Raw genomic sequence first — 22,034 nt, 5'->3', positions numbered from 1 at the left:
GAAAGAAACGTTCGCCAGTATCGGATTAAAGCCTGACATTCCAAAAATACATGTAAAAACATACATATTTGACATAATATTTGAATTTAGATTTTTGATGTGTTAACGCCATTTTTAAGCACCGCTTTTGCGATATTTCGTGGCTGCCAGTTTTTATTGGTGGAGGAAGTCAGAATGCCCTGTGAAAACCACCGAGCTTCGATATAGGAAACCTGACAATCCTTGTCAATTAAGATTGGAGTCGGGGTTCGAACTCACAACATCAGTGATGACTGGCTAGTGATTACAGTAGTTATTTGACATATTACTAGCTTACACTGGAATAAGATAATAGTATTCAAGGGAAGGAGGATTGTTCTTTCTAAAAACTAAGACTTCAAGATTGTATATACCAAAACATATGACTGAAACGTTTTTAAAAGGTGGTACCCAAAACCTTGACTAAAATTTATTTGGCTCGTTTAATTTTTATAAAATTTTGACAAAATATTTACTTTAACCCTTTGACAAAAATATAAAAATTTCAAAAAATTTTAACCAACCAATTTATCAGAAAAATTTCACCGGTTATATAGCAGTTTGACAAATACTATATTGATCATTGAGAAGCTTAATATTCATTCCCTTAACAACACAACATAATTAAAACGTTTAGCTGATTTTACAGAGTTATCTCCCTGTAGTGTTAGGCACCACCTTAATATAAAACTTTGAAATGTTTTACTCAACTACAAAAACAAATTAACTAAGATATTTGTTTCAACATTGCTGAATGGATATTTTTAAAGAAAATTTGAACTTTTGTATAGAATGCACGTAAATCTGTGGACGACTCCGTTCTGAACCATAGTCCAGCCAATGTTGTTGAAGTACGCTTACGGTATTGTGACAGGTTCCCAGACTATAGTCTCTTGTTGATATGGGGGTCTCGGAATGATACCCGGACCGATATGGAAAAGGCCATGTATTAATCTCTAGATAATTACCACATGCGTGTTACAGGACTGAGATTCGGACAACGGAAAATATACAAACATACCTTCAAATTGACTAATAACTAAAGACTAGCGGACCTTAAGACTAACGAAACGTTGGACTAACAAACCCATCGTAACTGATGTGCGATAACATACATGCGTACATTTGTACCCGTTAAATACGAGGGAGAAAGAATCCAACATATATATAGGAACACAAATAATTCAATTTTATTTAGAGGTGTTTGACGTATTTTATACCATTAACAATTCTATGAACATGCAAAAAAATCATTAATTCCGATTTAAATTTAAAATAACTCCACAATATTAAACAATATCTGGCATGTATAATAACACAGTTTTAAACCAAAGTCAATGTTCTTACAAATTCCAGTGGCGGATCCGCGAGGGGAGGACGGGTCCGGGTAGTGGAACCCCCAATTTAAAGACGACCAAGGCGTTTGAATAGGGACATATATTTGGGCCCCCCTTGCTCCTGGGTTGGAGAACCCTTTTAGAAATGGCTGTATCCACCCATGCATTTTCACTCATTCATGGTCAAGTGTGTACAGTGAGACAACAATTCAAACTGTTATGATAGCTTCAATGTTCCGTTAAGTATACGGATTTGCAGGCATTCCTTGTATTTTGCCATGCAAATGATATTAGCATAAATTATGATTCAATTGACCCAAAGAAGAGTGATGCGTTTCGCTCGATGATTAGTATAGTTAAGTACAAACAATCACCAAAATTAGTGCAGAACAAACAAGAATTATACAAGTGTGAAAAAACTCACATGTTTTGGCAATTGTCATACTTAGCTATTTATCTATTTATTACCCGGAGGTATAAGCTAAGTGGTGTCAGTGTAAAAGACGTATAAATACATATGTACATCGGAATGACACTTATTACTCATCGATTTATTTATTATTTATTTCAGTCAAACATAATCTAAGTAAAACGAGGTCAAAAACAAAATAGTATGTAATTCGAATAGTACAGATATTTTATTAATTGCGACAGATATATTAGTTATAACCTTTTTGCAATTACACTGAGCTTGTCTAATATATCTATATAATCAAGACAAGATCATTTTCTTAAATCCATTGTTTACACTGGAACACAGAATGAAAATATAAAACATAGCATACATTATACTTCGTGCACCTGACAAACTCAAATTGTTATAATTGATATACAAGATTATTTAAATGAATAGATTGGCAAATGCTACTCAAAAGAACCTGCTTTGAATTTATAGCTTTCATAACAGATATTTTTTTATAATTAAATTATTTCTATGCTGTATTTGCAGTAAATTATAAAGTTCAAATACTTGAATTTTACTCTGTTCAAGTACAAAATATAAAAAAAAGTGTTCTTGAGTCGACTGCAGATTTGCAATTCAAAAGAAAATGAAAGTCGTCACCTAATTCATGACATTACCATGCATTACACTATGTTATCTGTCTTTCTGAACCGTCCCGTCCCATCCACCAGTTTCAATCGTCAATTTGTGATTTCTAGTTCTTAAATTACACAATATGATCTCTGTCTGGTAATATTTCGAAATTATTTTTCGAACCTTGATGTTTTATTAAATAATTTGTATGATATAAGTAAGCCGTGAACCATTGTTTGTAGACCGCGTCAGATTTTTTTTTAAAATAAAATTCCGAAAAATTTTGAAAAGTTTAAAATTTAATTGATTTACCGCAAACATCCAGCAGCAAATATTAGAGTACATGCACAGTTTTTTTTTATATCTTGCAAACTGATTAAAATAAAATGTCGCATGTAAAACACATTCGAAAAATTATCCTTTTAAAAACAACTTTGGAAAAGTTATTAAGAGATCAAGTTAGATAAAGCTGCTACAATGAAGCTTAATTTTTGCTTATGATGTTTTTTGCCAGAATCTAAAATAGTGCATCTTTGAAAAATTTAATCTAGTTCAATTGATTTATGAAAATAAAATTATCTGCATGTGATATCATCATACAACGCTTGTGTTTTCTATTCTCAAAGACATTTATTCGCAATAAGCACAAATCCCACTGCAAAAATATAATAAATTCCTATAATAACAACACACGAGTAAGCAGATAAATAGTTGAAATTCTTTCATTAATAATTTCACAAGTAAAACAAAAAACGCGAGTCATAAATATATATAGAAATACACAGCGAAAGTTAATTATTTGCTGTATATTTTCTACCGTTGACTCAAGCAACGCTATGTTATCGTTGTGTCTCAAGTTACCCTTCACTAAGCGAACCAAAGTATTTATCAGATGATGGGCGCGTGTTGTCTGTCTATAAAAGGATAGAAGTAGGCGAAGGGCGGTTGGTGAAAACGAGGAATTTGATAATATTTTCACGTTAGTTCGCCTGTTGTACGGAGTAGGAAGGAAGGGTTTCAATCTTTAGAGTAAGTATACTTTACCTTTTTATAAATATTATGTATCAACTTAATGAATGTTTGACCACTTTTCACTGTAGTTTCTTTATTTTCCGATTCGTTCCGTAGATTTGGTACACATTCAGGAAGTTTAAACCAGGAACAAGGAAGTGAGATTTTATCTTCTCAGCGGAACGATTTTCATGCTATAGTTCAATCACTTTTACATGTAGTATTATGAACGGTTTGCAAGAGAGACAAGATAGGAAAAAACAAAGCTTAACTGCTGCATTGCATATCAAAAGCGATAACATAAGCCTATAACATAACTACTTAATAAATCACATTTCGTAAAGGAAGCACACGTTTCTTCGTTTTATACCTTCTTGTATAAGTAGATATGTGAGATAAACGCATATACAATGTAAGACAGCTACCCAACAACACTAGTTTTTAAAGCAAAGCTTCTTGAGAGATCATAATATAGGTGTGCTTGACTACCCTTCATTTGTTACAAGTATATATTTCTCCGTAGAGCATCAAATCTTGGTTCCTTCTGCTTGTTAATCACAATATACTTCAATATGCCTTGGTGGCGTTAATTTCAAATCTCGAGTTTCAAATATCAATATTATCATAAAAATAGGAAGATTAAATATGATTGCCAACGAAACAACTCTCCGCAAATGCCAAAAAAATACATAGACGATAGCAACTATAGGTCACCAGGTTTAACCTAATACATTTGTAGTTTTAGATTCAATATTAAAGTTCAAATTTATGAATATATTCAAAAGTTCCAAGCTGTTTATATGCCATTTAAGGAGATTATTTGAAGAAAACAAATGATTGTCTAATCTTACAGTCTACAGACAAACATTTTATCCATACATCATGCGAACTAATACAATAGAGACTATTGAAATTTTTTACAATACATTTTAATAACACATTAAGAAACAATAACAACCACATACGTGGTTTCTGAATTGGGACAGGTGAATAGTATTTTGCGTCATCAACCCTCCCCTTTTATCTAGATAGTTCACTATTTAATCAATTCAGAAAAGACCCCCCTCCTTTTCTCTCTGGATGATCTAGAATAAAAACAATTCAGAAAAAAAACCTTTTTTATCTCGATATTCTAGAATAAAACCAATTCAGGAAAGACCTGTTTATATATGAAACAGATTACAATATGCATGAAAATGTACATTATATGCTTAAACCTTTCAGTTAGTATTGTATCTAGAGCGACGTTAAATTGTCGTCAATATTTCAATATTATAAGGAAAATATGTCAAAATGTTTGCTAAATCATATTTATTTACATATACACTCTTACAAGTGGTGAGATGTGCACATTCTGGATGTTACTGAGTATTTCTATCCGTTTTTCTCAATAGGAATTTATATGTATATGTATTGATCATCATCAGAGCTGAAGTTATTTGTATCACGTGCCCACTATGTTTTGGGGACAATACTTGCTATATTGCTCTTCAATCTGTTAACCCTAAAGGCCAAGGGTTGCACTCTGTTCAAAATCATATTAAATTTCAAAGGACGTAAATTTATCAAGAAAGCTCTATCTTTCCAAAATATTTTGATATCGAAAATTTGTGTATTTTATTGTTATTTTGCTTATTCTGCACGAATTGAAAACAAATCCTGCTGATGTGCTATTTTAAGTCTCAGAGGAGATACATAATCAGCTATAAATATTACCGACATATTTGTGCCATTAGTAATTAGCTGATACGTACTTGTGTGTGTCTGATTGATGGGTTAAGCAGTCGGTATATTTTTGGAAATGTTTTTTTTCGCTTCTAAATTTTCTACTGTTTCTTATATAATTTCACCCAGTAATTCACGTGTTCGGAAACATAGATATTTCAAGAATGCAAATATTATATCACTAAAATGTATCAAATACCAATAGCAAAATCGAAAATACAAGTAGCAGTTCATAATTTCAGTTACCATAAATAGAAACATTATTTTCTGAACTTAATTTATACTGAAGAGGATTGTTCATACGTACATGTATACATTTTTGTATTACGCTTAGTGTTTATTATAATTTTAAATACAGACTTAGTGAAAATATGACGAAAAGTTAAATATAATTCATGTTTTTTTTTTATTAAATTTAATTTCAAAGAAATAAACGTAAGAGTAAGAATAAAATAGAATTGTTTTGCTCTCTACAAGCTCTTCATGTCGTCATGTTCTTTATTAAATACTTTTGAATTTTCATTTCATAAAAAAACAAAGTTACGTTTTGGACTGGTTTTGGCGTTTGATTCATGTATTCAACAACGTTTGCTGGTTGTGAATTTCCACAGCAATGAACTGATCATATGGTGAATCAAAGATGTATACTGTTATCAAGGATTAGTTCTGATAATCTGATTTCTTTGATCCTAATTTCTGATAACGCAATCGGATTACAACGATGTCGATTACAGTATAAAACAAGGTATCATGGATAAACAGCTCGGATATATTGTCAATATTAATAACTCAGGCCTCGTAAATCGAATCTGAGTCAAATAACTGGTAATACACCAACTTTAGGAATTACTGTATTAAGCAAGTTAAGATTTCTACAGGTCTTAAGATATCATGGTCTCATGTTCTAAGTAACCAAAAAGACAAGTATTAGCCAAGGAGGATTCAATGGTTGTACAATGTGCCAACTTCTGAAATTATTAAATTGTTGTAGATTATCATGCTTTGCTCATATTTGATATTGAGCGGTATACACCAGTGGTCGAATTATTTTGTCCCTAGTTTAAAATCCTGGATGTGTATCTATATTCACCCCCCTTTTTCAACGTCAAATTGGAATATAACAAATTCCTGGTGTATGTCTTTTTCAAGTGTGCATATTTGACGATAAGTATCTGATACATTCATAAAATTCAATTACAATGTGATTACATAGTACTTGTGCGGTAATGGCTGCCTCGAGAGCTCTTAACTATTAATTATAATCTGTCTTGATCTTATCCTCTAACAACTGTATTAAATTGTTATGCTATTTCCGCATTGCTGAAATACATTTGTCAAAACATCTTCCACTGCAGTAGATTCCATGACTCACACACACAGGCGTATGTAAATATAAGGCACTGGTGATGATAAAAATAGATAAGATAATAATGCACGTGTAAGCCAGTAAAGCATGTGCGGTCAAGGTTAATCAAATCTATTTGCGTGGAACTCTGGATTTCACTATTTAAGATGTCGACGCAGTGCAAGCAATTTATTAGTTTTAAGTAAAAATGTTTCTTTTATAATAGATTAAGCATTTATCTTAAAAGTGAAATTTTAAGATGTGATCCGTTGGCCTTTAATTATTAAACAGTACGTCTTTATTTAAAAAGTTTTATGTAAAATCGAATATTTTTTTTAAATATTAAAATCTGTAGAACACAACTTTCGGTTTTAAAGATGTAATGTTGATCAAACATTTACATATGCTTGTATTTTTACTCTTATATACGTACTTTGTTGTCTGTTCTGTACTTAAACATTGAAATGATTTAAAGTGAATAATGTTTTTATCTGCAGTCTTTTTGTTTTGTTTTGGATTATAAAGAAATTAAACTATCGGTCCTTGTTTTTACTTGTAGAAACAAGATAAGCAGAATAGTTCTATTTTTTAAACGATCATATATTTTTTTTTATTGCGCAGACGATTGCCATATTTCTTCATATCTAATATACATGCCTTTTGATTAAAGGACACACAAGTTTTTTTTTTAAATTTTTTCCCGGATTTTACATTGTACTTAAATGAGCAAATTAAAGAGATAATTATATATATATCTTTACATTTACATAATTATCACACGAAAAGAGACACATACAGTTATACAGCCAGTTAAGTTTCTCTTGGTTGTTGATCTTCTTAATAAGTTTACAAAGATCATTGGTTCTGAACATTCATAAATTCATGACACTTAATTAATTGTATTAGGTCTTTTCCAATAATGATATTTAATGCATAGTTTTCTTAAGTTACGAAAAGTTAACAGTAAAATGTAATTGAGTTCATAACTAATAGCATCTGAATTGCACAATACGCACATTTTTTTTTTCGCTTTCTAAATTTTGACATCTGACAGTTTTAACACCATGGGTACCAGATATTGAGAAGTACCTGCTTACCTTTCCTAAGCACTCTTATATACCAGATTGTTTTTTTTTGTTTGGTTCGATTTGTTCATTCTTAAGTTTTTACGTTGTAGTTTATATGCTTTTGTTTGTGTTTTGGTCATAATTCGATTTTTGCCATTTTATAGCGTTGTCAGGTTGTTTTCGGCTTATGAGTTTGCAGGGGCGTAGCTAGAAAGAAACGATGGGCAAGCAACTACCGCCGAGCGGAGCGAGGCGAAAAAATTTTGGGACCCTTTATGCAGGAAAATGTTTTTTTTTTCGGTTTTCGGTCATAGGACAGTTGAAAGAGGAGCTACATGTAGATAGGACTTATAAACAATTTATGAATGTAAAACTATTCATAAAGCTTCTGAATAGAGTAAATCATGGTTAATTGAAAACATAAACTACACATTTTTCTGATACAGAATTTACTCAAAATTGTCCAAAATCTGCTCTTCGGGTCTAGGCAGAAACGAGCTTCTCTATTTATTTGTCAACATTCACACTGAAATCCCGATGAATATTAAGTAATGCTAGCGATGATAACCTGTCGTTGTTCATTTTTGATCGTACATTTGATTTCAACAGACGTAGTACACTCTGATAGATCTCCACGGTAGCACTCGCGAGATGTTATAAACCAGTGTACGTGTTCGCCATCGAGCGACCTCCCAATTGAATTCGTCAACATTACATACCAGGTCAGTTTCGTATGTCTCAGACAATGTTGAGATTTTTTCGTTTGTTATATTTCCTACAACACGAGGAAGCAGATACGGCACAAATAAGCGATTTTCTGATAATACCAGACGCGACTACACTCTCCAGTTCCATTATCATATGGTCTATAAACGCAAAATATAATGAGACTTTCCAATACTGTTTTGGCGTGTTTGCAGGAAGAGTGGCTCTGGTAGTCCGTCAAACACATCACCGTGGAATAATTTCAACGATATCGAAGGGTTCTGATAAATCTAATGCCGATTGGTACATCTCATTCCAAACAGATAAACCATACTCTGTATAATGTGCTCCGAAACTACATGTATTAGACTGAGTATAACAAATTCAAATCTTGTAAAAGATACAAGTTACTGTCCGATTTTGTCATGCATGATCTCCAATAAAACTTCTATTTTGAAACCAAATGCCGTTATTTAATGACATTTCATCAATTAAAAAATTGACATCATATGTGTTTCCTTTAAAATTTAATTTATAAATTTTTAATTTTGCAATAATTTTTTTTGCATGCCGAACCGATGTGCACGCAACTGCGTGTTAGCGTATAGGGAGCTACGCGCCTGGTTTGATTGTCCATTTCATATCGTTCGCCTCTCTTTTGAATTTATCATCTCGAGGATAAAACTAAAGTAATTCTTGCGTGTTCGACTCTTTCTGTATTTTGGTATTATAAAAAGATGTATCACTGATAAACTATGAAACTTTGTTTACACAGTCTTCCTCTTTCATTAGACCAGAAGTTATATACATATATTGAAAATCTAAAGATGTAGCGATTTTGACGTTGAAACAATATCACCATTATCTGGCTGTCAAAACATTCGGAGGAGTTCCTTAAAATTCTTGAAATAGGTTTATTTACAGTACTTTTGCTGATAACTGATTCTAGATTGTTTATCTCAGTTTCTTTGTTCAAAGTTACCCAGTTAACAGAGTCTTTGTGTACTGCTGATCTTGCGATTTTTAGGACTATATTGATGCTAGGATTTGAAGATGTAACTATCACGTTTGTTGCTTCCTTGTGGATATAAACTGCTAACATCTATAATCCCTTGAAACCGAAGTAATCAAATTAAGGTGAAAGCAGGTGCGAGTCTGACTCATAAATCTAGTAATTTGCACAATGTTTTGAAAATTTGCCAATGACGTAAAGGAAACCGTTATTTTTTGTGTGTAATTAAAGGTAACTGTTCGGATTAGGGTTATCTGACAACAATTGATTGATTATTTCTGCTTTTTTCTGTTCATAACATGCTATACAATGTTTGACAAAAAATGTTTATTGGAAAGTAAAAAAAAAATGTTTTATATCCTTTTCATCAATACCAAAAATATACACTATTTGACACAAAATAGTGAATGCATTTGAGATGCATTTCAAAACTAGTTGTGTACAAGCAATCAACCTTCAACTATTTGCACACCACGGCATCTACGATACAGTGTTACTGATAGACTTGCTACTATTCCCTTTCTTTTATTAATTTCTTACTAATTTATATGTTGACTCATTAATGGACTTGACGCTCTCCTCATTTAAACTTTCTAAAAGCAGATATTTTTTTTTTAATTGAAAAGAGTATTTGTATTTCTTTTTACTTTTCAATAAACAGCAGTACGACATATCAGCAACCATGAGTGGCAGAGCTTCAAAAAGCGGTATTGGGTTAAAAGTTGAAAAGAAATTGGAAGAAGTAAGCATTTATTTTTAAGTGTATATACTTTTGTTATGTACAGATAATCAGAATTTCAAGATGTCTGGAAGTGGTCGTGCAAATAAATCCGGCTTGGGATATGAAGTGGAAAAGAAGATGGAAGCGGTAAGCGGCATGACACGTGATCGTGACACTTGATTATTGAATGTTTTATTCCACATTTGTCTTTGATATGAACATGACTCTGAGTAAATATTGTCCTGAGTAGATTAGTATACTGCACGGGTACAATATACATTCTACGAGGGATAATATTCACCGATATTCATGCCATTACCCATTTATTGTTACACAAAGCTTACAAAACTGTTTCAAACACATTTTCGTCATTGATGACGTTGATCATTTGAAGTCATCTTTGCACTGGTGCAACATCATACTAAGTGCACGCTTACTTTTCGTTCCTTTATGTGTTAAATATAATGTTGCTTTAAAACAAAACAAAATTACATAGCTTGGCCTCATTCAAAATAAAACTCAATGTGGAATAAGGTATTCAGCTAGTGTCGTGATTCATCGTCGTGACCAAGAGTGTAGTAGTCTGACGTCATAACTCAAATGACAAATAACACTTAGAGTGGTGTCCCTTTGTCTCATTATCCCACTAATATCATTTATCATTTATTCGCAGTATAAGCAACAGAAAACACTACACATTGAGGGCCGAGGATGTCCTTCCGAGCTTCTAAGTCAGGATTAGGCTATGAAGTGCAACGTAAATTGGAATTAGTAAGATCTAGAGCTAGTTGTTTCTCTGTACAGTATAATCCATTTAATAGATTGTAGCTAGAATATAAAACACATATATATGCCAAATTTGTCGTGACGTTGACAATGCAAAATGTAACTGCACTAGCATACAACTAAGGCGCATCACTTTATATATATAGTTTTTAGTTTATTGCACGCATACATGTAACTGTGAAATGTACACAATGTAAGTATACTAAAAAGCAATAGATAGAATGACGCATGGTTGATCGAGTTATAATTTTTCTGTGGATGGCATCATTTATGTATTCACGTTTAACTTCATGAAATATGAATTTGCGATTGTTTGTCTATTTGACTTCAGCATTAAAATGTACCCTGAAAACTTTTCAAAATTGAGAAGAATAAGACATGCTGTTATATAATTGCCGAAAGATAGGGATATACCCATGTTTCAAATTTATATATTATTTCAAAATCTGGACCTATTTAGGGATATAGTGCAAAGTCAACGTTACATCATTTGCATGAAATAAACTAGCTACATTATATTATACACATACAGTATCGTTCAAAATTTGATTAAACATAGTTCAATATTTACATACAAGAGAAACAACTATACTATGCTAAACACTTACTTAAGCATGGTGGCAGTGTTAAATGGACGTAACTAATGGTACCGGATTATACGAATGGCTAAAATAATGTTTAATTGGCGCAGCAAGTATAATGAAGTATAACAAACTTTTTGTAATAGATTTAAAATCAAAATCTTAATGACCCAAAACCAACATGTACTGATACATGGTTCAAATATATTTGAAAATATATAATCGTCCTACAATCGCTTCATCTGCGTTCATTTTCATGGTCTGTTTTATTATATGTTGAATTCTCGCATAAAAATCCCATCAAATTCTGAACTACACCTATTGTGTGATGTGTTTTATTTTTATACGGATTTTCTAGATACCAGTGCTGGAAGTTGAAGGATTTAACTTAAGATTATCTTTTGAGCTAATAACAAGTAATAGTAAAAAGTAAAATGTAACAAGCACCAATTTTAGGGAGCTACCATTTGATTTTTATTTTATAGGGGGGAGGGGCTAGGATGAAAAATTTTGTCCTGCATTTTTATTTTTCACTCTGTTCGGTCCTGCCTTTTTTTTTTAGTTTATGCTGACTTTTTTTTTACCTAAATTGTCGTCCTGACTTTTTTTTTGTAAGTGTCTCATCCTGCCTTTTTTTTTATTCAAAACTCCTGTCCTGCCTATTTTTTTCAAATTTCATCCTAGCCCCCCCATAAAAATCAAATGGTAGCTCCCTTATGAAATCCACAATCCGTTTAACAGTATTTTTTTTTATAGCATTGTCTGAATAAGAATTTTTTTAAACGAGTTAATTTTGCTAGTGATATATATTTATCTATATTTCTCCCTTTTACTCTCTCTACATATATACATTGTGCTACATGTATACTAATTTACACTAATTCTATTTTATTCTGGCTTGTACACATGTCAGTATTGACATTTCTCGTACTATTCATACTGTTCAGCATAGCAAGAAAATACCTTGTTTTAACAATTCTAATTATTTAATCATTCACTATTTAAAGTTTATGAAATTGAAACAGTTACTTCTTTTTACTGTTAGTTGAATTTGATATGTACTTTATTTTGAATATGCTATCATATATTATTGTACACATGTATTTTAAGGAAACAATGATGTATGTTGATATAAGTTTGTTTAACTGTTCCTCTTGATTTTGATGATTTATTTACAAAATATGAGATATATAATGTTTAACCAAATTCAATGCTAAAATACAGAGATTTGAATGAATTTGGATGCTTGTAACTTATTTTGATTCGTGCAAAGCACAGTAAAAAAAAGAAAGAAACTGTTACAATGATTTTTTTAAACTTTTATATCTTATGTAAGTTTAGATTTGTATTTTTCATGACTTTTGTAAGTTAGAATATATTTTTATTATTAAGTCGACCTAAACAATTCATTAGAACTGGTTGATTGAATATTGATTCTAAATAAAAACTTAAATTTGAATTAGAACACTTTAACGAAAATAACTTGTATCATAAATATTTTAATGAACATGTTCTATTTTTAGAACATTAGAACGTTATTACGTCATTAATATTTTTGATCTATTTTTAGAACTACGACCGAGAGGAAGCAGCAGGAACTCCTACTCACGTAGTCAACTGGGTAAACGCCATACTCGGCAGCGAGCACGACCCAATCGTAAGTTTTATTTATAGTCAATACGGTGTGTAGATCATTTATTAAGAAATAATAAAAGCATTATTTATCAAAACTACTTTATTGAGTAATATATTTAATTTAATTTTAAATGCAAATATTACATCAATACTCATTTTCGACCGATATTGAATTTACTCCTTTAAAAAAAGTAACTAATTATGAAAAGAGATGTTTAAGAGCAAAGAGATCAAGACCAAAGATGAAGTTTACATTTTAACAATTTTGTAAAACTGCTATATTTTTGGGCCAAAAAGGGGTCTTACCGGACCTACTCCTTTAAGGGTAATAAATAATTTTGATATTATAATTGTACATTTAAACTCTTTGAAAGAAAGAAAATAAGTAAAAAAAAAACATATTTAACTACGTTTTATATTAGAATTGAATTGTAAATAGTTAATATAATCGTACATCTTTCATATAGATACTGAGTACTTCAAATATTTTATTTTATTATTGCAAAAGAAAAACAAAATATTGTACAGATGCTAAACTACAGGGCCCAATTTCATCCTAAATATATATAAAAAACGAAGATATGGTATGATTGCCATTGAGACAACTGTCCACAAGAGACCGCAAATAGAAACACTAATAAAATATGTTATTTGTATTTAAACGCTTCAAATAATAATCTAAAAATATGAAAACTTAATAGAAATTTGTGTCGAATTCATTTTGATATCACAAGTTTTGGAACTGTGAACAAAGAAAACTTACTTATCCAATAAAGCAATTGGAAAATGGTGTGAGCAAACAATCATATCTTAATGTTGCCTACTTACGACTTTATATGAAGAATAAATCACTAAATATGCATACATTCCAGAGTTTACTTATTGCCTAATATTATGTTCGGCAATAGGATGAATAATCGTCATCAAATTTCAGGAAATAAGCTTAATGCCTGAAAATTTCAGGCAATAACTTAATGCCTAGGCGTTAGCTTATTGCCTAGGATTTACGCTTAATGCCTAATTTCACTTATTGCCGCTTACATATACATAATTGCTTTTACGCACTCTTTAAGATGACTGAGTTATATAGTTTCCATCTTAACTAATTTTCAACATATAAAGATCAACAGAAAATCATGAATTATGCATATCTACATAAATCATTGCTGTCTACGAAGTTATAATTTTGTGGCGCATAATAAGGACATTACAACATTCATTTTATGATAGAGGCTGTTGCATGTGTAGGGACCACGTTATTTTGCCTAGATCAGTTCATTTGAATTTAACTAGGAAATTTCATTTTAGAATATTTCTTTAATCTGACTACATTTAGAAAACTCTGTGTTACTTTTAGAATATTAATGTGCTGATTATATTTGAGAAAAGTCCGCATCCTTTTTGAAAAGCTCAGTCTATTGAATCACATAATTTGAATATATAATGACGTAACATGTTTCTGAAGAGTCTCGAACACGCCTTTTTTGTTTTACAACCGCCTTCCATATTAAAATAAACTGCATTTGTGAAATTAGAAAAATATTTGAAAATTGACTGTCAACATTTGAATAGTAGACATGTATTTTTGGTTATTAAAGCATTGCGGCTGAGCCAAGGTATGTTTGTAATAGTAACCATAGCAACCACACACATCTAACCTCAAGATTCATTTTTCATCATTACCACTGTGAATGTAGGTCTTCGATATTCAAAAACTATTTTAAAAATGAATTAATTTTGTTTTAAATTGAAAAGTAATAGTCTAATATTTTAATTTGGTTTTCGAAGACGTCCTTCACCTTTACCCATATATCATTCCAGTCGATTTCCTGGTCTATATATAGATATAAAAGACTAGTAATTTGGCTTGTGTTTATTTATTCCTTTCCTTTATAGCCTGGCACTGATTGGAAGTCAATTTGCAACCATTTAAGGGACGGTGTTGCACTTTGCAAGTGAGTAGCTATGTTTCAGTCTTCTGTTGCTGTTGCATCGCTTACTTAGTTTTCATAACTTTTTCTTTGATTGTGTTATTTCTGCAAAAAACGCTAGAAACATTCTACATACTGATATTTTTAATCTTAAACTATATGTTGCATATACATTTAGCATGCTTTCGAAACAAATGAATACCAAATGAATATTTATTAAAAACGTATTTCAATTAACTACTTACATTTCAATATCTGTTAATTTTGATCCCATTCGTTAACTTTATTCAATGAACTCAAATGTAGTGTTTTAATGGAATGCATAAAAAATCCACATAATGTTTACAAAGTAAATTAAGTTTTGGTTTGTTGGCTAAAAGCATAGCATACTCGTTGATATTTGGTCTTTATTAAAGTGCTAGGATTTGTTTTTGTGTTTCTTATCTTTGATAAATGATTAAGGTAAAACATCGTTATACTTATACAGTACACATGTCCTGTTTGTTAGAAAATGAAATGAAAAAATATGCTAATTTGCTAATGATAATGTATGCATGGGTAAATACCATACTATATGTATGCCTAAATATATTGTAAAATTGATTTCAATGTCAATGCATTACTGCACGATTTTAGTTTTGATACTCCCTTTGACCATTGTAGAATTTCGTATTTATTTTTCAGCAGTTTAAAACATAATTTATCTTGTATACAAAACAATGCAAATGTATTATACCACCGAATGTTACTCTTCATTGCATGTTCCCATGTCACTGGCATACACACGTGGATAGATGTGTAATTGTTTTAACGGCATACTTGTCGATGAACTAAAATCATAGCACTCTCTAAAATAAGATTCTAATCATTTTGTTTTTCTCTTTATTATATACCAATTTGATCGTTTTAAAATGTTGTTAGTTGTGTTTGTATGAAAGCTTTAAGTTATTGCATCGAATTGATGCATAACATTAACAAATGTTTACTATTGCCTGTGTTCTGCTCATTGCTCTGTTTCATTTGTCGATTTCATCAAACATTTTCCATTTCATTATGTATATTCAAATTTATACATATACATGCTATTATACACATTGCTCATACCCTTCCCATATTTAGTTAATATTTGAAACCACGAAAAGAGGTATTTGCACATGGATTTTGTAAATTGTTGTTAAGTGAACTTTATTTATCAATACCTTAAATCATATACAATTGTCAGAAACCTTAAGGAAAGTTCACTTTAAGATTTTCTTTGAAAGTTGAATATCCACATTCAATAAGAATTTTCGGATACTTTAAACTCGAATTTTATTATAATATTTCACAGAACATTGAATTTGTACCGATATGTTGATTCACTAGCGATTTCATATTCACGCGTCGGTAACATTTTCATCTGGACATATTCGATCATCTGCTTTTACGGAAGCTATATGATTGGCTCCCTGGGTTTTTGAACTGAACGCTTTACCTGCTTGAATGCTGTTTGATTGCACATTTGCAGATCTTCATGCTTTGTGAAATAAATCATTTAGGTAAGTTGAACTATAGTGGAAGGATAGTCTAGTATACATGTTCATTGTACAATTTTGTTTAGCATGTCTGTCATAAAATGAGCATTTGTCCTTAAGTAGTTGAATTGAATTGTAAATAATTTTATCTGAAGTAAAATACATTACTTAAGAATTTCATTTTATCGATGCGGACATGTTGTCAAAGTCTTCATATACAAATAAATTGAAGAAGATAAGAAGGAAAAGTAGCATCACAGTTTTTTTTTTTATTTCTTCTTGATTTGCACACAATAGTTATTTTCGAATACAATCTTTGTCTCAACATTCTAGCAAAGCACGTGTTTTCATCTCATTATTCTATTTATTTTAAATTGTATAAATGTTTAAAGGTTGTCGGCAAAATTATTATACTCTCATGTTAATAATTCTCGTTAGAATTGTTTTACAATGTTATATCCGGGCCTTTTATAGCTGACTATGCGGTATGGGTTTGCTTATTGTTGAAAGCCGTACGGTGCCTATAGTTGTTAATGTCTGTGTCATTTTGGTCTTTTGTGGACAGTTGTCTCATTGGCAATCATACCACATCTTTTTTTTTTTTTATATCTATACGTCTAATTTAAAGAACCATTCCCGTGAAGAAATAGCCTCTCTATGTTAACGTTAGCAATCTCTTTAGACTTTAAATGGCCGATTGACTTGTGTTTCCCTTGTTTTCAATACAAATTTCCTTAAACTATTGTAACAACTGTTTCTACAATGATTTTAAATTTTCCATAGGTTGATCAATATTTTATTGAAAAAAGATGGAAAATCACCAATCAATTTCCAAAAGAAGGTCATGTCACCCTTCGTTGCCATGACAAACATTGAAAACTTCAACAAAGGCATTCAAGATTATGGCGTAGACAAAGAATCCGAATTCCAAAGTGGAGATTTGTGGGAAGTAAGAAAAGGTCCTTTCCTCAATGTTATCAACTGTATCTCTAGCTTAGGATTTGTTGTAAGTGTAGTATACATGCAGATCAAATCAATATTTGAAACTTAGAACGCTAACAAGTCACCAAAGAGATTGTACTTAAACCATAACCAGTTGAAAGTCGAATTCAAACCAGTATTAGTATATCAAGCATAGGCACACAGTCATAACATAAATACACTTATTAAACATACCGATTGAAATTTTGTATGCCAGATGCGCGTTCCGTGTACAAAGGACTCACCAGTGACGTTTGACTGCCCTTTTGCATTTTGTTTTGCACATGTAAAACCATAGTGTTGTATTTCTAAATTTCATGCTGTTGGGAGAAAAAATGAAGAATACTAGATTAAAGCATTGTGCACAAAAATACAATCATATCTGCTACTAACAACTCAAAGACTTCACGAGTATAGCTATTAACAGCAGTACTGGGGAAAAATGTAACGCAACCCAAGGAATAAGGAGTAATACAATCTTAATGCAGTTTACAAAAATAATTAAATATTAAAGACAATTAAAGAGTCTTATTATAGAAATTACTTTCCAGTCATTTTTATATTACTAAGAATATGTTACAATTGAGTATGCGAAATATGAGTTAGCGTTACATAAACAAAACATGAACAATTCGAGTTTAATATCAGCTGATTCAAAATATGTCATATGCGGCCTGTATCCGAATTATAAAAAGGGCAATGAACAGAGATTAATATCCAGTCAAATAATTTGAAAACCGCAGAATGTGAATTTTTGGAAAACATCAGAAATCCTGCTGTTTCATTATTTATGAGATGTAATGATTGAATTTATGATATGTTTTCATTTCAATTATCAAAACGACATACTTATACACCTTTGTCTCTATTTTAGGCAAACAAAAAGGGAGCTACTCCAAAATACACAGGAGAAATTCGTAAATACTTGGACAACGAATAGATGTGATACAAAATGCTGCAAGAACTCATGGCATTACGTCATCATTTCATTTAGATTGGACATTTTTTATCTTTAATTTGCATACATTTACAATTTAAATAGTTTTTAACAATATGAGGACTGATGTACGTACAGAGGAATAACACTGAACAACCTCAGACTGAACACTTATAAAACGGCAGCTTCCGGTCAAGTGTTTTGCGGAACCGCTTGAATCGCTAATCCATGTTTTCTTAGTTTCAAAAGATATTTTCAATGATTAAGATTTGTGTTTCTAAAAATAACAATTAAAAGGACAACGCAATAAAAATTTCGATACATTTATTAATCAAAAGTTCACTGATATTCCCGTGTAGAAAAAAGATCGAATTGTCTGTCAACCTTACTATGTATGTTACAATAAATAAAATATTTATTGATATATTTTTATCTTCTCAGTTTATTTTTAAAAGACGATGTAGCAATTAATCAAGCTTACAAGTATTCTTCATTTATATTGTCTTTTATGTCTAAAAATCCCCTAGTCGTCATTATAATTTCTTTTTTGTTTAAATGTTTTATTAAAGTAATCTGCGTTCGATAGTGTTTATTTGCTTGATTATCCTTCATCAGATACGCTCAAAATCAATCATTTGAAAGCCAGGGATGAAAAGACATAAAGAAACATTAAATGCAATATGGAAAATCGGGGCCGTTATAAGAAACACTAATCTTTGCCTTATAAAGCTAGGAACATATGTTTATCAATAATTATTGAATATTTAAACGGGAAATTTTAGAACAATTTGGTAATACAAAAGCGATGACTACTGAACTTATTATACTCTATAAAAGACAACAGTAGTATACCGCTGTTCAAAAATCGTAAATCGATTGAGAGAAAATAAATCCTTGTTACAAACTAAAACCGAGGAATTCTTGGGACTAATAGGCCATCAGCAGTGGTAAAAACCAAGTGCTAGTAAATGCAAATGACTGTTACAGGTTTCGTGTGTCTGAAGCGTTTTTGGATTAACCTTTATGGGAATGCTAAAACATAAACATGAAAAAACTAATATCATAAAAATACTGAACTCCGAGGAAAATTCTAAAAGAAAAATCGTTAATCAAATTGGAAAATCAAAAGCTCAAACACATCAAACGAATGGATAACAACTTTCATATTCCTGATTTGGTACAGTCATTTGAGTCGGTAGACAATGGTTTTAAAAAACAGGGATATATAATGACATAGAAAAACGAAGAGCTGTTTGAAAAAATTATACAGAGAACGAAATGTCCGAATTCGTTTAAGGGTGAATTGTTCTAAGGGAGATGGAACATTCGTTTGTTCAATAGATTCTTATTTAGTCATTGGGGAATATAAAAAAGGTATGTGAAAATCTTGTCATAAAAATCATTCAAACATGGAAAACAGGTAACGAGATTAAGCTGTGGATAAGACGAGGAGGAGTACTCATTACTTGTCAATATGTCAATATAAGCGTTATAAGATATGACTTAAATATGTCAAATCATATAAATGTATAATCCTGAATATATTAAAGCTGTCTATCGAATTAAGATTTTCCAATATAATCAACATTTATTGTATGATTATATTTCAGTAGGAACATTTAACTTTAACTCTTTGATGATGTTTTTAATTATTAAAAGAATACAGTTAATATTTGCACGTATCAATTGCTTAAAACTAATTATAACGAAATGAAAATAAAATCGGCTTTTCTGTTTTAGGTTAATCAACATTCTTTTGAAAAAAGATGATAAACCACCAATTACCTTCCAGAAGAAGGTCATGTCACCATTTGTTGCTATGACAAATATTGAAAACTTTAACAAAGGCTGTGAACAGTATGGACTGGAAAAAGAATTTCAATTCCAAAGTGGTGACTTATGGGAAGTTAGGAAAGGTCCCTTCCTTAACGTCATCAACTGCCTCCATAGTTTAGGATTCTGTGTGAGTACTTGAAGTATATGTAAATGTGCTATTTCTGTCAAACATGATTGATATATGACAAAATCATGAGTATAATATATATTAATGTTAACACAAAGTTTAAGTACCATTCAGTTTTTGACAAGAAGTGTGTTTAATTCATATACTTGGTCAGCTTTTCGAATCTAATGCTATCCCACAGTATTGTTGTTGTATATACATGTAGGTCAGTAAGGGCAACAGTACTATACCGGTTTTCAAAAGTCAAAAATTGATTGAGAGAAAACAAATCGGGTTAAAAACTAAAACCTAGGAAAACACATCAACTATTAGAGGAAAACAAAGGAATAACAGGAAGTCTGAAGTGAAACACAAACAAACTTCAACATACATAGATATAACTTGCTTTTTGGTATAAGCCAAGCCTCAGTGTTGAAGGCCGTACTTTGACCAATAATTTTCTACTTTTTTTTTTTAAAGTATAGACTTTTATGTTGTTATGGCGTTTTTGTCATGCACATTAGACGTTCTTTGAATAGGGAGGTGCCATTGCAAAATATAAGTCATAATTAAAAAGGAACAGTTGAAAAGAATGTAACTTTGGTTTAATTTTATTAAGGTTACATGCTATTAAAAAACGTCTTATGACTTATCCAATTTGAGACGACCGTTCTTTGATGATTTTGTTTGTATCACATATATTTTTTTCTATTTCAGTCAAATTCAAAGAGAGTCATCCCAGCATACACAGGAGAAATTGTTAAATACCTGGATAACGAATAAATGTGATAACGAGGCTGCAAGACATTCATTTCAAAATGTCATCATATCATTAGTATGGGACAATTTCAGACTTGCACATGATTCTTACAAACTTATCTTGAGTACGTTCGGAAAAAGCCTATAAATGAAAGACCTACTGTTGTAACGGCAGCTTCCAGTCACGGAAACGCTTGATATGCTAAATGAATGTTTCTGGCTTTTTATGTCTATGTCTATTAATTTATTATAATGTTATGTATATATGATTAAATACTTTAGGAGGGACGAAAAACAGATCTTTACTCAATATTTCAACATTTATTTTTAAAAATCTGTAAAGCCTATTGGATTTTAATCCATGCAAACATGTTAAAACTGCAATGGTTTTGTCGAGAGCACTATGTCTTAATTTTTATACCGAGTATCAGTTGTCTCAATGTACCTTTAATTTATATTAAAATTAACTATTATTGTACTTCATTTTATTCTTTCTTCTGAAAATTGTTGCTATGCAATGACCTTTTGAGTTCATAAAATCACTAGAATTCCCTACTAGAAATTTTGGGAGCAACTTGGATAAAAAAGTAAGTTGCATACTGTTTCAAAAAGTAACATAACATTAAAAAACGAACCCACAGGAAATGTAAAACGGGAAGTTTCTTTACAAATAAATTGCAAAATCAAATAACTCAAATGGAAAACAACTTTCATATTCCTTACTTGGTATGGGCATTTCTTAATGTCTAAAATGGTGGAACAAACAAGCTTTTATAGCTATCGAAACCTGTTCCTTGACAGTAGGATAAAATCACATAAAATTAACAACAATGTATGAGCAAACCAAATAAATAAATGTCAAAAATTGGGTCACAGCAGTCACGTTGTGTTAAAAGCTTCATTTCTGTAAAAACTAACTACTCTATCAGCAAGGAAAAACAAAATGGCATGTAGAGATTCAATAGACTAGGCATATACGCAACTATAAAAG

General features: G+C 31.0%; 1 protein-coding gene across 6 annotated transcripts; it reads left to right on the top strand.

The window, feature by feature from the left end:
- Positions 1–3,238: 3,238 nt before the first annotated feature.
- LOC139530022 (transgelin-2-like) lies at positions 3,239–21,521 on the top strand. 6 transcript variants are annotated; one of them, XM_071326046.1, is made up of 7 exons: positions 3,239–3,420; positions 10,042–10,124; positions 12,915–13,001; positions 14,876–14,934; positions 17,208–17,430; positions 18,280–20,305; positions 21,002–21,521. In XM_071326046.1, the coding sequence occupies exons 2-6, from the start codon at positions 10,059–10,061 to the stop codon at positions 18,343–18,345; spliced, it is 501 nt and encodes a 166-aa protein (XP_071182147.1). In that variant the 5' UTR covers positions 3,239–3,420; positions 10,042–10,058; the 3' UTR covers positions 18,346–20,305; positions 21,002–21,521. The 6 variants fall into 6 exon arrangements, with proteins under 6 accessions (XP_071182147.1, XP_071182151.1, XP_071182149.1 ...); XM_071326048.1 differs by lacking the exon at positions 10,042–10,124 and adding an exon at positions 9,918–9,998 and having other exon boundaries at positions 3,261–3,420; XM_071326049.1 differs by lacking the exon at positions 10,042–10,124 and adding an exon at positions 10,651–10,748 and having other exon boundaries at positions 3,270–3,420.
- Positions 21,522–22,034: the final 513 nt, after the last annotated feature.

Source organism: Mytilus edulis, chromosome 7 (assembly GCF_963676685.1).
Source record: "Mytilus edulis chromosome 7, xbMytEdul2.2, whole genome shotgun sequence".
NCBI lineage: Eukaryota > Metazoa > Mollusca > Bivalvia > Mytilida > Mytilidae > Mytilus > Mytilus edulis.
The sequence above is the reverse complement of the archived record's forward strand: the minus strand, read 5'-3'. Positions and strand labels throughout refer to the sequence as shown.